Source organism: Polyodon spathula, chromosome 5, assembly GCF_017654505.1.
Source record: "Polyodon spathula isolate WHYD16114869_AA chromosome 5, ASM1765450v1, whole genome shotgun sequence".
Taxonomy (NCBI): domain Eukaryota; kingdom Metazoa; phylum Chordata; class Actinopteri; order Acipenseriformes; family Polyodontidae; genus Polyodon; species Polyodon spathula.
Genome location: NC_054538.1, coordinates 19377176 through 19392624, shown reverse-complemented (window position 1 = coordinate 19392624; position 15449 = coordinate 19377176). Strand labels below are relative to the sequence as shown.

The following is a 15449-nucleotide window of genomic DNA, read 5'->3' as shown; positions in this document are numbered from 1 at the left end:
AGTATCACATTACAAAATATCACATTACAGAATATCACAGTGCCGATAAGAGAAGTTATAAAATACAATAAAATCAGTATAAAACAAGATCAAATTCAAATAAGAGCAAAATAAAGAATACAGTAAATGACATTTAAAGAGAAAATTCAACCAAGAGCAATTAAACTTACAGTAAAAACATCTGGTTATAAGTTATAAGTAAATCTTTTTTTTTGGGGCTTTAGTTTTTTATATACTGTATGAAATGATTGTTTTCTGTTACTTTTGCTTTCTTCTGTCACAATATGTACAGTAACTATAGTGTTCTTTGTGTGTTAAGGCATTTTTTTACATTTCGCCACAATTTGCAAATCTGATTTAAATTCCATTAGCATGAAAATACTCCCCATGGAAACTGTTCTCTGTTTCTTGTAATCTCGTTTTAAATCTCGCAAGCGTGTTACAATCCTCCAACAGAAATGTTTTTTGGGGGGTGTATTTTATTTTCTCTCTCTCTCTCTCTCTCTCTAGCAAATTAAATTAGTAGTTACGCAGGGAGTAAAATTAGCTGACAGATGGGGTCCGTGGACTGAAGCGATTCGTCTATAAGCGGACGCTGAGGATTAGCCTTCTGGCATGGAGCTGCAGAAATTCCACTGCCAATGACAACAGCAGGTTAAGAGGTAACATCCAGTTATTAATAAAGAAACTCATAGGCACCCCTGCCAAGAAATTATTCAATTATCCATCTCCTGCGCCTCATAAAAGCTTCCCAATTATAATTGACACGCTCTTGAGACTAGTACATAGCACTGTCCAAAGCCACTGCAAATATACTGCAATCAAAAAATTATTTGTCAAGGACCTTATAAAATACTTTTTTTTAAAACAATAAAAAACATTAAAAAAAAAATCTATTTCTCAAATTGCGTCCCCCAACATCTGGCATGCAGCAGCCTTTATTTTAAAAATACCTTTTACCCACCCTGTTTTTTTTTGTTGCCTCAACCCACTTGCCTATTAACTGATGATTAACTGTTTTGGGCAATTTTCCCCCTGTGGGACCCCAGATTGGTAACTTGATGTGACCAGGATTCAAAGCATGCTTGCATGACTCCCTCTGCACTCTGAACAGTAGTGCTTTTATTAGGCAAGCCACTGGTGACCTCCTCTGCCATTCATTTTAATACAGACCCCTTATTTATTTTTTTTTTTAAATCCTGACAGTAATTAAATTTACATGTAAAGTGACTGATAACTGTTTACGGTATTCTGCTGTGTCCTTCATGAATGCAATTTCTGGCATTCTCCATCCTTTAGCTTGTGTGGATCAGCAAACAGCTCTGACGTAACAAAATGTAGTCTAATAGAATCACTTGAGATGTGTCTGAAAACCCTAAACAAACAACAGACACTTTAAATTCTCTGGAGCCCTAAAATGTAATAAAGTGCATTTTAAAAGAGAGTAGAACAGCCTCCATTACTGTACATTAGAGGACATATATGGTACACTCAATGACAACAAAGTGTTAATATTAAAAAAAAACATGAAACTTACTCTCTATTAATATCAGCCTGGAGAAGCCACACTCCTCAATAAATGTGCACAAACGAACAAGCACACATACAAAACAGGCCTCTGACAAAGTGCCCGCCCCTGTGTGTATTATCTGTTATGTTGTGTGTGGTTTGTTAAATGTTGGTATATAGTCATTGGTACACAGGATATAAACAGGTCTGTAACACGTGTTTAAAATGTATTTGTATTTAGGCACGAGGATTGCACAGCACTTCACGTGCAAGTAAAATGTAATAATATGTGAGCACGGGGAATTGCACTTTATTAATTCACGTGCTGGGATTCAAGTGAATAATTAATTCGTAATTCAATCCACTCAGCTCCACCAAACCACACCTCTCCGTCATTCATTCCTTTTCCTGGTTCTGACGCCGCCCACTTCGGCCGTCTCTGTGACAAGGCCACATGATTTGAATTGTTAGATTCCTTAACAGGGTGTCTAACAAGGCTACACTTCAGGTTTTCTGCACACTCCCCACACACATGCCCAAAACATAAGGTGGAGTGCTGAGCTGATATTCCGAATACAAAACAGAATTAAGATCACTGGAATACAGAGCACAGACAACCAGCTTTTGTTTTTAAATATAGTGCAGTATAGTAATCTACCTGTAAAAAAAATGAGCAGCATATATATATATATATATATATATATATATATATATATATATATATATATATATATATATATATATATATATATAATGATTTAGTTACACATTTCCTGAACTCTAGTGGGGTTAGGCTTTATGTTGAAGGCAAAAAGATATTTAATCACGTTTTTATCATAGCTAAAGTACATTAGTACTTTTTACAATGCTGTCATCACTCACATGCTGCTATTAATGCAATTTGTTTTCTGAAAGAAACTGGAATATTCTGTATCTGGAACCAGAGAGTCAGCAACATTAAGAAATGAGACGTGTTCTCTGATTTATTAAGTCAATACTGAAGACACTGACCTTGTTTTTGGGAATATTTCAAAGTAGTACATTAAAAAACAAAACAAGCCTTGTCGCCATAGAAACGCAACAGACAGTGGAAAACTGATTAAATTAAGAGGATCTAAAGTTTCTCAAGCCTGCAGTGTAGATCTTTTTTGTTATGACTCAATGGGGCATTGGGTAGTGCAGTGGTTTTCAACAGGCGGTCCGGGGACCCCTGAGGGTCCTCCGAGATAGTACAGGGGGTCCCAAAAAAAGCCTGAAAACTTTTCATCTGGATAAATCAGATGTAAACATTCTTACTGTATAATGAGTTCTGATCTCATTATTAGAAATGCATTGAGTAGGTTTACCTATCTGTGGACAGCACTACTGTTTTTTTTTAAATATACTTTTTTTTTATTAAAAGTGGCCTTGTTATTATGGTACTGCAATTCCACTTGTGTGTCAGATTAAACTGGGGGTCCCTATGGTATGGGTTGTGCTGAGAAGGGGTCCCACGACCAAAAAAGAATGAGAACCACTGGTGTAGAGGACAAAAAGCAAAAGATCCAGCTTATTCCTGGTTCTGGTGCGTCAGCTGAGACTGGTTCATTTGCCAAATATTGTAATAATTTCCCAAATATTTAGCAGCTAAATAACAGGCACATTTTCCATTACACCTGTATAAACATGTAAATCAAGCAATATGGAAAACATGCAGTCAGTGCTGTTCTGTGCCCTTCACTGTTAATGGCAATTTGGAGTAAAGAGCTATGAGAATTTGTCCCTTTGCATTTTAATACTATCAAAGTGTTACACTTTTAAAAGTTTACTTTACCATCTTACAGTTGTCAAATATAGGTGTTACAGTGTGATAATCGAACCATTCAATTTCCATTTACCCCTATTGTACATGGTGCTCTTATACACATTTCTGGTTTTGACAGTTTTTTTGCTGCTGGGTAATTCCACAGGATTTTTTTGTCTGTATTTAAATCTTTAAAAGGACTTGACAAAGTTAACCCTACCCAACACTTTAAACTTAAAAGTAACCAGAACCACAGAACACAGATTGAAATTAAGGGCAGAGGGTAGGAGACATTTATCTACACATACAGTTGTATGGGTTACCTAGCCACGGTGTTGATGCTGAATCATTGGGGTTGTTTAAGAGAGAATCTGAGATGAATCATCTACTAGGTACCGGTTGAGCACTGATGGGCTGAATGGCCTCTCGTTGCTAACCTTTCTTATGTTCTTATGTCTGTCTGCAACAGTATGCTGCTTTACCATTTAATAACTCATCACAGAATGTAAAAATGGATAACTACAGCATTTGAGTATTCTGTTTAGTTGCTAACACAATTGAGGGAGACAGACACATTAGTAAACTGCTTTCACCTTCCCACCACACAGTATACAAAATATAGCAGCATTCATGTTGTTGTTTCAAAAACTCTTGTTAGTCTATTGTAGTCTTCACATGTTATAAAAAAGCAAGACAACTTAACTAAAGCAAATACATTTCCACACAGTGTATACTTGTATAACATCTCACATTTAAAACTTCAGAAACCAGGTACCAATGACAAAGCTAATTCAGTTACAAAGAAATGATCAACATCATCTATCTAAAAATGTTTCCTTAAAAACTATTCCTACCATCCACCCATTAGCTGCCCCTTCAATTTGTCAGGATCACCTATCCCTTGGAGGAATGCAGGATAGGTTATGTCTTAATGCCTCTGACTGAACAAAGCCAATACAGCAATCCATCTAGATTGCAAAGGCTAATCTCAGCCAAAGGCACGCACATCTGAAACCATTAGCCCCATGTTAGATGCCTGCAGTGTGAATTATTCACTGCTATTGTTAAGCGAATACCTACATTCGTTATACTGGAGTGCTTCTCATAACGGCTTTTTGATTAGTTAGTGAAAATACGTTAAAAGTTTAAAAATTGATTTAGAAAAATTGGTTTAGACAAATATATTTAATTTAATATGTTTTCACTTTTTTTTCCATTTCTTTATATGGGGAACAAATGGCATCCTCATATTATGAAGCTATCATGAAATTGTGTTTTCCGTATGTCCCCATATAAAGACCAGAAGAGACTGTTTTGTATCTGTCCCTCACATGAGGTCGTCATGCATGAAAGGGTTAAACACATTTAATCCAAAAGTTTCAGTTTAAGAAATTAAACCGAATCTAAAATCCTTGGCTATTACCCTACCTTCCCGTGCTGGCCGGTCCTTTCATAGCAGATGACAACGTCCTCCCACATCTCCAGGCTCTCAAAGACCTGCAGAGCCGAGCTGGTGCAGCCCAGATCAATCAACAAGCTGGCAAGCTGGCGCTGAGGGACACAAACACAGTGCACAAATACACACATTAAAAAAAAAATCCCCTGAAACATACAGACTGCTTTGTCCAGAACATATTGAATGTGAGAGAATTGTGGCCTGAGTGGAACTGTTACTTTAATGCCCATAATATGGTGCCAGGAGGAGGTAAATTATGCTATAAACCACACACATATATTTGAGAAGCATTAGATAACTAATGACTCACTGTGTATCAGGATACACTGTAAAACAAAAAAATAAAAGAAAAACAACACACACCGATACCCAGTTTTGGGGGGGGTTAAATCATAAGGTTTACAAGAGGCCAGTGTGTTCATTAATATCAGCCATGTACTTTACAAAGCGCGTGATGAAATTTAATAACTGGGCTATATATTTATTTTTTTTGTCCTGTCCCCTCCTCCCTCCCCCAAAAGGCTCCGCAAAGTCTATACTACATTCTATGTACTTTATTTCTGGCTTCAGATATACAAAACGAGAAGCTGATCCCCTAATAAAATCAGTTATCAAACAAGAAAAAAAAAAAAAACTAAACAAAAAAAACTTGTTAAAATAGATCACCGACACCAGAGAACTATTTGAACAATAATTGCTCAGGAACTGATATAAAGAATAATGAATGGAATAAAACAACACAGCTGTTTACAAGTTGTCAACTGTGTTCGGTCAGTAGTACAGAGTTAACAGGAACAGCTCTCAATGGAGCACGCTCACGACAAACCACAAACAGCTACAAGCTCCCCAGGGAACAGAAGACTCCATTGTCTCATGCATTTCTCTCAAGTTTTTACATGAAAATGGAAAGGCATGTGTGGTGTAAGTAATTACATGCCATTCATGAATTCAGCTCAAAAGTTTCCCCGCGGCTGCATGAAGCTCCATGGCTTTCCAGGAATGGTGGTTTTTCTGGATGGACTCATCATAACAGTTTTGAAAAGCAACAGTATAAAACTAATGATTTTCTTTTTCCATTTCTTCATATGTAAAATCTGTCTGCCTGTCTATGTTTATTGCACTCTGCGAATATAAAAATGTGCAGGGTTATCCATGCACACACTTGCAGAATGCCACCGACATGATATATGTGGAGTTTACACTTTGCGGGTCTTTCGGTCGTAAACAGAAATCAATTTTCCCTGGAGAGGGTTCATTAGCACACCGTCTTTTTTTTTTTTTTTTTTAACAGGCTGAACAGTTTTTTTTGTTTGTTTAAATAGAAAAACCGCATACACCAAGGACTCACATTTAAACTCTGCATTTAATTTTTTTTATGGTTCCTTTAGCAGTTAAAGGGCAAGCTTACCACGCCTATATTATCAGGCAGGTGTCTCAACTGCACGCTTACCATCTAGGGATTACTGATGTTTTTTTTCAGGTTTTTGCAATGCATATTTTGAAAACCCAAATGATGTGCTTGGAGACATGGTTTTGAACGGGACCTGATACTACAGGGTAACTTAGGCTCTCCTGACAGTCCTGAAAGGGATTGCATTTAAATTACGTTACATTTGGTTCTCAATGCATCATTAACGGTTCTTAACTAACGTGTCGCTTTGATAACTGGCTTTCCCAAGGTTCAATGAGTGTGAGCATGCCGTGTTCGCATTTATGTCGGTACGGTACCTTTAAAATTAGTTTCGGTTTAGAATATACCCATACACACCACTTTCTGTCCTTACTCCCTAGACCGATACTGTTGTGATATACCTGTCCACATCGATACACTTGCAACAGAGACATTCTATTACAAGATACTCAGCTCATTTGAGTCTCATGGGGTTGAGGGATACAGAGAGCTCAGGAGAAGTTGTTCTATTGAGTCAATGGAGTGGTGTCGGATTGAGGCGCTTTGAGCTGATTTTATTGATGTTCAAAATATAAAAACTTGCAAAGTCTGTTTTAATCTTGCCCAGAATGTCTTGACACAAAACATAACCTGTGGCAATGATGACATACTTACTGTAATTGATATGAAAAATGCACTTTTGTAAACACAGTACCAAAAATGCTGCATGCGCAGAAAACTGAGATGAGCACTTGACACAGTACAGTGCAGACAGGTGCAGTTATAAAACTGGATTTATTGGTAGTGAGTGTCAGTTTTTATATGTTTTTAGTTTCTTACCATTTAATTTAATTTCATTTTGATCATTTATTACTGTTATTTCTATGTAAATATAAAAAAATACATTAAAAAAATAAATATTAATTGATCACCGTTTTGCAATATTTATTTAATTAAACTGTATTGGAGAGCTATATATATATATATATATATATATATATATATATATATATATATATATATATATATATATATGATTAATCTTAAATGAATTCTTGAATCAATTAATCTAATTATTGAAGGTATTTCACATAATACTTCATTATAGTAATATTAAAAATAGTGACTGCTATATATTTGCAAAATATAAATCATTATTACCATACTACTACAGTAAAGTATTTTGCTACATGTCGTACATACCATGACTCATCCATTCCAAAACAATAGCATGTTACCTGAACGGCCCAGTGTGGAGGAACTGGACAGCAGTAGAAGATCTTGAGGCGATCTAAGACAGGAGTGTCCTTATCTTCAAAGTGATCTACAAGAGTCTGAAAAAATAAATAAATAAATGCAAAGGCATCTCAGATTAGCATGCTGAAGCCTTATGCATCTTCAGTAATCTGCTTTCTCAGTACCACAGTTTACAGAAAGGGGAGGTTAGGAAACTTTGCCCTGCAATTTTAGGGTTGGGCTTCATTTTGGGCTATACTGTTGTGTTTAAATTTATGCTGTTAATTGTCAACTGTGAGTACAGTAGTGTGCAGATTTATAAGAACACCCTGTCACTTCTGTAGCTACAAATTCAAAAAATTAAATTACACCAGAAATTGAGTAAGTACAGACACAATGCCAAAAAGGTGCCAAGTTGCTACTGATACCAAAGATGGCCAAAATAAATGTTAGCATTAAAAGACACTTTCAGACATAGCTGTGTTTTTAGTTTTGAACTAGTTTCAAGTAAGATGACTTTGTAAAAAAATACCTACATTCTGTAGTAAATGAATAATTGTTTTGTATATGAAGCTCAATACATGTCTTCTAATAATTTGCACACTCCTGTATGTGGCAGTTTTATTTCACCCAAGGGTGCAAGGTGAAGCACTGTTGAATCACAAGGAAGAGAAACCAAAAAAAAAAGATTCTTAAAAAGTTTACTTTAAATTTCTTATGTCTATTTAACTTATTTGTAAATGTATAAATATATTAACATTACTTAAATGTACAGCGTTAGGTTAACATGCTCTACAGGTAATCGCTCAAAATTTTGCGGCACTCTATAGAATTAACTAAGTTTTCTAGATGATGCAAAACTTTTGGCCACAGATGTATATAAACTATGTCTATTATTCAGCAATATTGACCATAAAACAGGAAAAACCGAGTGCCAGCTGGTTTCACGTTGGAATATGCACCTCATAAAAAAAAAAAAAGCATCAGGAAACACCACACTGTGGTTACCAGCTGCTATCATGTGAGTCATGGGCAGGTCTGAGTCACACAGGTTGTAAATCTAAACAAATATGGTTCAGATTTTGTAAAAGAACAAATTTACAAAATGTGTGTGTGTGGGGGGGGGGGGGGGGGGGGGGGGGGGGTGGTTCTAAGATACAAAAACGGAGCATGGAGAAAGTCAAGCCTAGTTGTCCGTTTTAGGGGGTTTTGTTATTTTAGCGGATAATCTACACTGATATTCATGCTTGAATTTCTACCAGCACAGAATTTAATGTTTGGTCAGCCGCTCTTACTAAAAATGACACAAGAACACTTTCCTAGTTCTGTGTAACGTGCAATCAAAATGCAGTAAATAACAGGTCTCAAAAGGGCGGTGTTTGGATTTTTTTTATTTATAATATCTGAAGACAATAGTAGAAAATAGCGAGTTGAGTGCAGAACAGACTTGATGCTACATTAAATTCAACGATGAACAGTGAGTAGAATATTATTCTGATGCTTAAAAAAAATAGGTCGAACACTAAATAAACTAGTTTAAGTTAATATTATTGATTATTATTATTATTATTATTATTGTTATTCATAGTTTAGAGTACATGAAGCCTATACAGTTACCAGCCTAACACTCACCCTAAGTAATGCTTTGTTGTTGGTTTCAGACTGACTAAACTGTAATAAATATAGGGGTATTTCTTATTCGTAAGAAAATAGTATTAACCAGGCAAGTTATTGTTCAAACGCAGCATCAATGTGCAGTAAGTCACAAAACTGCCACTGCAAGCAATGTCTCTGCTCCGTCTCTCTCTCTCTTTGGCAGCCTGGCATCACCTCAGGTCCTCGACTGTTACTCACTTAATCAAATCCTTGAATGTATACAGTTTCGCTGAAAAGCACTATTTTAAAACCAAGACTACAGCAGCAACGACATTAATCTCCTAGCTTCCAAGGTGCTGTGGGCTCTCTAAATGTTAAGTGGGAATTACCCTTTGTAATTGTTTATCTTGCTCTGCATTGGTTGTGGGTGTATTAGGCGGCATTTTGAAGCTGGAATTTATTACTGTGCCTTCTTGTTTAGTAACTAATTCACATTTGACGAATTTTCTAACTGGATATTGTCATGACATCTTTTTGTTTTTGACTATGGTGAACAATTTAAGCTGGGTTGCATTTTTAAGCAGTGTATGCTTAAAATAAGAATTTAAGGAACGTTTTAGTTGACATTGCATGGGCTATTTTGTTTAAATTTTAGAATACTACGTTATTCTTTGTATTCATTTTCTGAAGTAAATGCAACAAGTAAACAATACCTGTTTGTTTTTGTCAAATACAGGTAAACAATATCTGTTAATTGTTTAACATTTATAATTACAAAACAGTTTAAATATAGGACCTATGTCTTGTTCTAGTAGTTTACCGGCACTGTATTTATTGATGGTATCCTATCGAAAACAGCCTACATGGGTAGATAACCATTGGCTGTTGGATAAGAAAATCTTATCACTGCACCCCTAGTCGTTTTAAGAGCCATTCATTAGCACTTCAAATTCATCAAAGAGGAATATTTAAAAAACTAAAGGAGTCCACTGTCAGACAGATTCATTATTGTACGATTATAAAACACTTTGGACACCTTGAAACAATTCCACTGCTGTACGGAAATGAAAGATCCACAGGGATACGGAGCAGAGGATTAGAGGCAGGGTTAAAGCACTAGAGAAGAGAACACAGCAGTATTGACTCATTTTGCTCAACATGCGTGGTATTGCTACAAACTGGATTTGAATAGTTTAAATCGTTAGTTTATTATCACAACCCTGAAATAGAAATGTAACCATTACTGTATGGGTATTTACCTTCTGAAAGACTAGAAACCTGAATAAGATATACCAAAGCTGCTTGACAGAGCCAGTGACGCATTCATGGCCTGCCCCCGAGGACACAAAAGCATTGTGCTCACAGATCTCCGCATCATTCTTCCTTCAAGCCTGCTGCAATCATGGATGCAGCGACCTTGAAGGTTAATGGTTACATTTCTATTTCAGGGAACCAAGGTTATGATAATAACCAAACGTTCCCTTTCAAGTATGAAATGTAACCATTACCGAATGGGTCAGTTTACCCAAGCCATTTTAACCCTTTGCAGTCCATTTATTCAGCACTTGTCAGATGCGTCAGGTCCAATTTATTTTTTCAAAATCAGAATATTCTAACAGCGATTCAGTTTATATGATAGGTGTTCTCAGTACTGTTTATTTTTTAAATAAATGTTCAGTTCTAAACCATGTATTGTGTTTTTTTATTTTTTAAAAGGCTCTAAATTCATAAAAATCAGTCAGGCGAAACAAAGTCTCATAAGTTGCCCAAAATATATATCAATATTTTTTAAAAAAAAAACTTTCAGGAAACACTGTAAGGTGCCTCAGGTCATAGAACAACAAATTTTATACATGCGTCTCTTTGAAAACACTAAGCAGAATATATAACAACCAAAAAAATACAGGAACATTTCAAATAAATCTAGCGTTGGAAAAAAAGGAGTCCAATTCTAAGACACTAATGTAAAAATTGGATTTTTGTGAATTTTTATAGGACGAGTGTCAAACACAGCAAAAACAAAAAACCTTGGTCCTGGGGAGCATCCCACTAAAAAACGATTAGTCCTTAAAGGGTTAAACACTTACTGATTGCGTAATATTCCAAAGGCTGCATATTAAAACCAAATCAACACGGCAAATTAATGATTTAGCTCTGAATTTAAATTAACCGTTTCGTAAATTTAGTAGGGGTTCAGTAGAAAACTAAACTGAAACATGTACACATTGAGACACTCCTATTCCACAAAAACTAGTTTGGTTTTAACTTTCATCAAAATAGTCCACCATGAATGATCATATTCTTATTACATGTCATATAAAATTGCTGATAAGGTCCGTAACGCATATCAGTGTTTCATATCGGTGTACTGCGACACCCTTTATAAAAGTTTACCATAGTACATACAGCACAGTGAAAGAATGATAAAGCACAGGCAAGCATTGTAAATCCTAGAGAGGCATGGCCAACTATGGGAACCTCTGGTAAATGCATAGTATAACACACTTGGAGTAGTAAACTTTTAAAAGGGGCCTATGAGGGTGATTCATTAAGCTGAAGTGTCAACAGAGTCTTTGCGCCACAGACTGCTTGATCATACTTAAACTTTCACTTGGCCCTAAGAAGACAAAAAAAAAAAAAAAAAGTTGACGCCAGTTTAATAGTTCCCTAAGTGTTCTGTGGTTTGTCAAGAACTGGCAACTCTCAAACGGCATAAGTTGATTCTGTGAGATCATTTTACTAACCAAAAAATGCTACATCCTTCGCATGCTTCTGAAAAATCATTCATACTGTCACCAGGTTAAAACCCACGTGCCAATTCGTTTCCACTATATGCTTTTCTCCAAACATGTTCAACAGATGAGAGCCTTTTACTCTTTAAAAGAAAAAACAGGGTTCAGAACATTTAATTGTTTTAAAACATACTCCAGGTTTTCCAGGAATATCCATTTAGGTGGATGCTAGGACATTCTAAAACTAAATTAGCCTGGGCAGGGGCAATTTTGCCTGGTAATAATTATTTCACCTAGATTGGAATTCGGGAAACTTCTTTAAAATACTGCCATCATCAATAACTTCAGAACGTTCAATCTTTACTTTATAGAAGGCTAGGAGTGTATGATAAAAGGCTGGTGCAAAATCAAAACTTGTTATGTTAACCATGTACAAAGTGTGGAAGACAGATGGCTGGACAGGATCTGTGCATCTGGGTAAAAAAATTAAATAAAATCATTATAATCAAGATAATCAATAAACTGCAGGCTGCACAAACGTTGTGGCAACTTTTTTCTCACGCAGCAACTATTAAAAACTAATCTAGCTCTTTCTGACAAGCCCAAAAATAAAATACAAAATTGACTGAATGAGAGACTGTGAACACAAGGTTAGGACTGTCATCTCAATGTGATTAGACAGACACTCTGAATATTTTATATATGATTGGCAATCCATTTCTGGACGTCTCGTTCAGGGTGGTAGTTCCTATTGCAGGAGTAAAATACTTTATTTTTGAATAGACCAAACCCAAACTGCAACTTTAAGAAAGTACAGATGCAACTTTTGCCACCAAAACCACAGTTTTCCTTACAGTAAATATAATAATCAGTTTTACGTCAGATTGTTTTTCTTTTTTTTTTTTTAATTCTCATGTGAACTGACTTTGTATGAAATAATTCTAAACTAAAAACTTTATTTTCAAAGAAAAAGGCAGAAACTGGGATAGCAGTGTAAACAGAATGCTAATAGAAAATATATATTTTTTAAGTTTTCTGACGATTCCATGATCTGATCCCCGCTTGTCAAATCCCTGTTTTAGTAGTAGCACGCCCACCACTTTTGCCCAAAATCTAATTTACTGTCCAGTAATAATGCATGGATGGAAATAAGGCTCCTGTTGCATAACAGTTTCACCCATTCCGGGTCTCACTACATCCTGCTAGCCCCAGGTATATGTAACAAGTCTTATTAAAACACCCAGTAAAACCAGGAATGGATCAAACTGCTTTGCACTGGGTGTCCTGTTTCAATCCCTGAAAAAAACAAAAAAAAAACCTTTAACAAAATAATAACAATTCAGACAATCTAGGCAGTATGCCTTTCCTTCAGCATTTCATTTTACCTTTCGTATTTTACATTTTCCATAATATGTTTGTGATATTTTATTACAATGAATCACAATCAGATGGAAATGTCAAGAGACCTGCCTAATCCACTTGGCCTCCCTCAAGGCTTGTCTTTGCCATGTCTTTCCAGTTCTAATCATAAACCAGCTTGGATCTGAAAATAAAATACATCAAACACATAAAGCAAGGTTCTGACAGCATTTGCAGACACCTTTCATTTCCTGGGGTTTCACAGCGATCAGCTGCAACACAGATTTCCTACAACTGCTTGCTACCAAATGCAATTACAGATAAGGTAAACCTTCATTTTAAAAAAGTAGACACTTTTATTCATAACTGTAAAACACTCAGAGGTGGTATATTTAGTAATACTAAAAACATATGAGATTCTATGAGAAATGTTTCGACAAGAAGCTTTTCTCAATGTCTGAAGACTTAGCTGAATATTGTAAATCCAAACAGCATCAAAATAGAACAAAAGAAAGCAAGCCTTCCAAGTTTTCGCTTTCATTCAAAATTGAAAAGTTAGGTTATTATCATAACCCTGGTTCTCTGAAATAGAACTGGAACCATTACTGTATGGGTATTTAGCTCTTAAAGACCCAAAACCTGAATAAGTTATAACATGGCCGTTTGATGAGCCTGTGACGCAGTCATGGCCCGTCCCCGAGGACATAAACACACTGCACTTACAGACCTAAACATTAATTTTCCTTATAGCCTCTATCATATTATGATAATAACCTAACGTTCCCTTTCAAGTATGAAATGTAACCTCTACCATATGGGTGAGTGTACCAAAGCCATCGCAAGGGCAGTATTGCAGAATGACAGGAATGCTACAAGGCTAAACCGAGAGGCTGCCTTGTGCGTTACCATGCAGAACCCCAGTAACAAGTAGCTAGGGCTAAAAAATTGAGGGATAAACTCACCTGCTCTTAACAATCTAGTTCCAAAATCAGAGTTCTGAGGATCCACAACATTAAGTCTATAGAACCTAGTAAAGATATGGGGAGTAGCCCATACCTATCCATTGCAAATGTCCTTGACAGATGCACCATGGAATAAAGCCCAAACAAAGTTGCCATGCCCCTGGTGGAATGGGCAGTTAGCTTTTCTGGAGGGGGCAAATTGGCCAGCTCATAGGCAGTCCTGACTGTGTCTGCTATGCACTTGGACAGCCACTGCTTAGGGACTTCTTCCCAGAGCAGACAAAACATGAAATGCCAAGATCATCTTCGGCAAAAAAGGAAGGATTGGTACAGAGCGTAACCTCTCTCCTGGTCTCTGTAAAAAAAATAAATAAATAAAAAAAAAAAACAAAAAAAAAACAAAAAAAAAAAACAGGATTTTGCAATGGAGAATGCCTGTATCTCACTCACCCACTTTGCAGAGGTGATAGCAAGCAAGCAAGCAAGCCGCTTTGAGTGATAAATATATCAGCTCAGTTGAATGCAAGGCCGCTGACCAGTTCCGGGCTGCTCAGCCAGTCGTTCAGATAATTGAGCACTCTGATGCCTTCGAGTATAAAGCACCGTAGATATGAATGCATACTCATTCTCCCTAGTTACCGCCAAGTGCTGGGATCCAATCCTTTTTCTCTTATCCCATAGTACAACCTGCCCAGGTCACTGATGCCAAGTGCACTTACTTTACTACTAAATACTACGGACTCTTGGAAACTGGGCAAATCATGTAAAAGCTAAATGTAAATCGTACATACATTACAAAGCTCTGAATCTCATGTTAAAATGTGATGTTTTCCAAACAGTCTGCCTGAGAGAAATTACTTACTTCACATACTTAACGTACTTCTCCCGCTGCCTTGTCTAACCAGTGACTTCACAGGAGTGATTTCCAGCAATGGCGGATTACAGTTTGATAGACTGTGGAATTTAAATAGCTCGTTTGACATATACTGATCAAAAACAATCAAAACAAACCCGAGATTACACTGCTTTCCCATCTATCTTACAATTTACAAACAAACCGAAAAGTGTTTCCTATCCCCTTTATGACTGCTAAGTTGTTGGGTGTGTGCCAACTGTCCCAATAGCACTAAAATAGAAAAGTTTGCTTTATTTCCAATGCTGAGTTTTGGAACAATGTGTTGATCTGTTGACATTTAGCCATTAAACCTGGTAAGACCATTATAAACCAGCACACATCCCAGTAGTAGGAGTTTCCACTTAGGCCATGAACCTTACGTACACAAAACAATCAAAATGTAACAAACCTTAGTTCTTCTAGAATAGCAAGACAATGGACAGTGTGCTGGTTAAATTTAAGGTGAAACCTGCTTAAATCAATTGGACATGAATTTTTTCAACAATATCAATGGAGTGGCTCTTAAAATAC

At 36.3% G+C, this 15449-nt stretch overlaps 1 protein-coding gene across 1 annotated transcript in view; it reads right to left on the bottom strand.

Moving 5' to 3' along the window:
* Window positions 1–15449, bottom strand: part of ttc27 (tetratricopeptide repeat domain 27) — a 107851-nt gene that overhangs the window by 15584 nt on the left and 76818 nt on the right. The window contains exons 11-12 of the mRNA XM_041249967.1: window positions 7377–7472; window positions 4721–4843 (exon numbers count right to left, since the gene is read on the bottom strand). Of these exons, the coding sequence (XP_041105901.1) occupies window positions 4721–4843; window positions 7377–7472 (219 nt within the window). The remainder of the gene's footprint in view (window positions 1–4720; window positions 4844–7376; window positions 7473–15449) is intronic.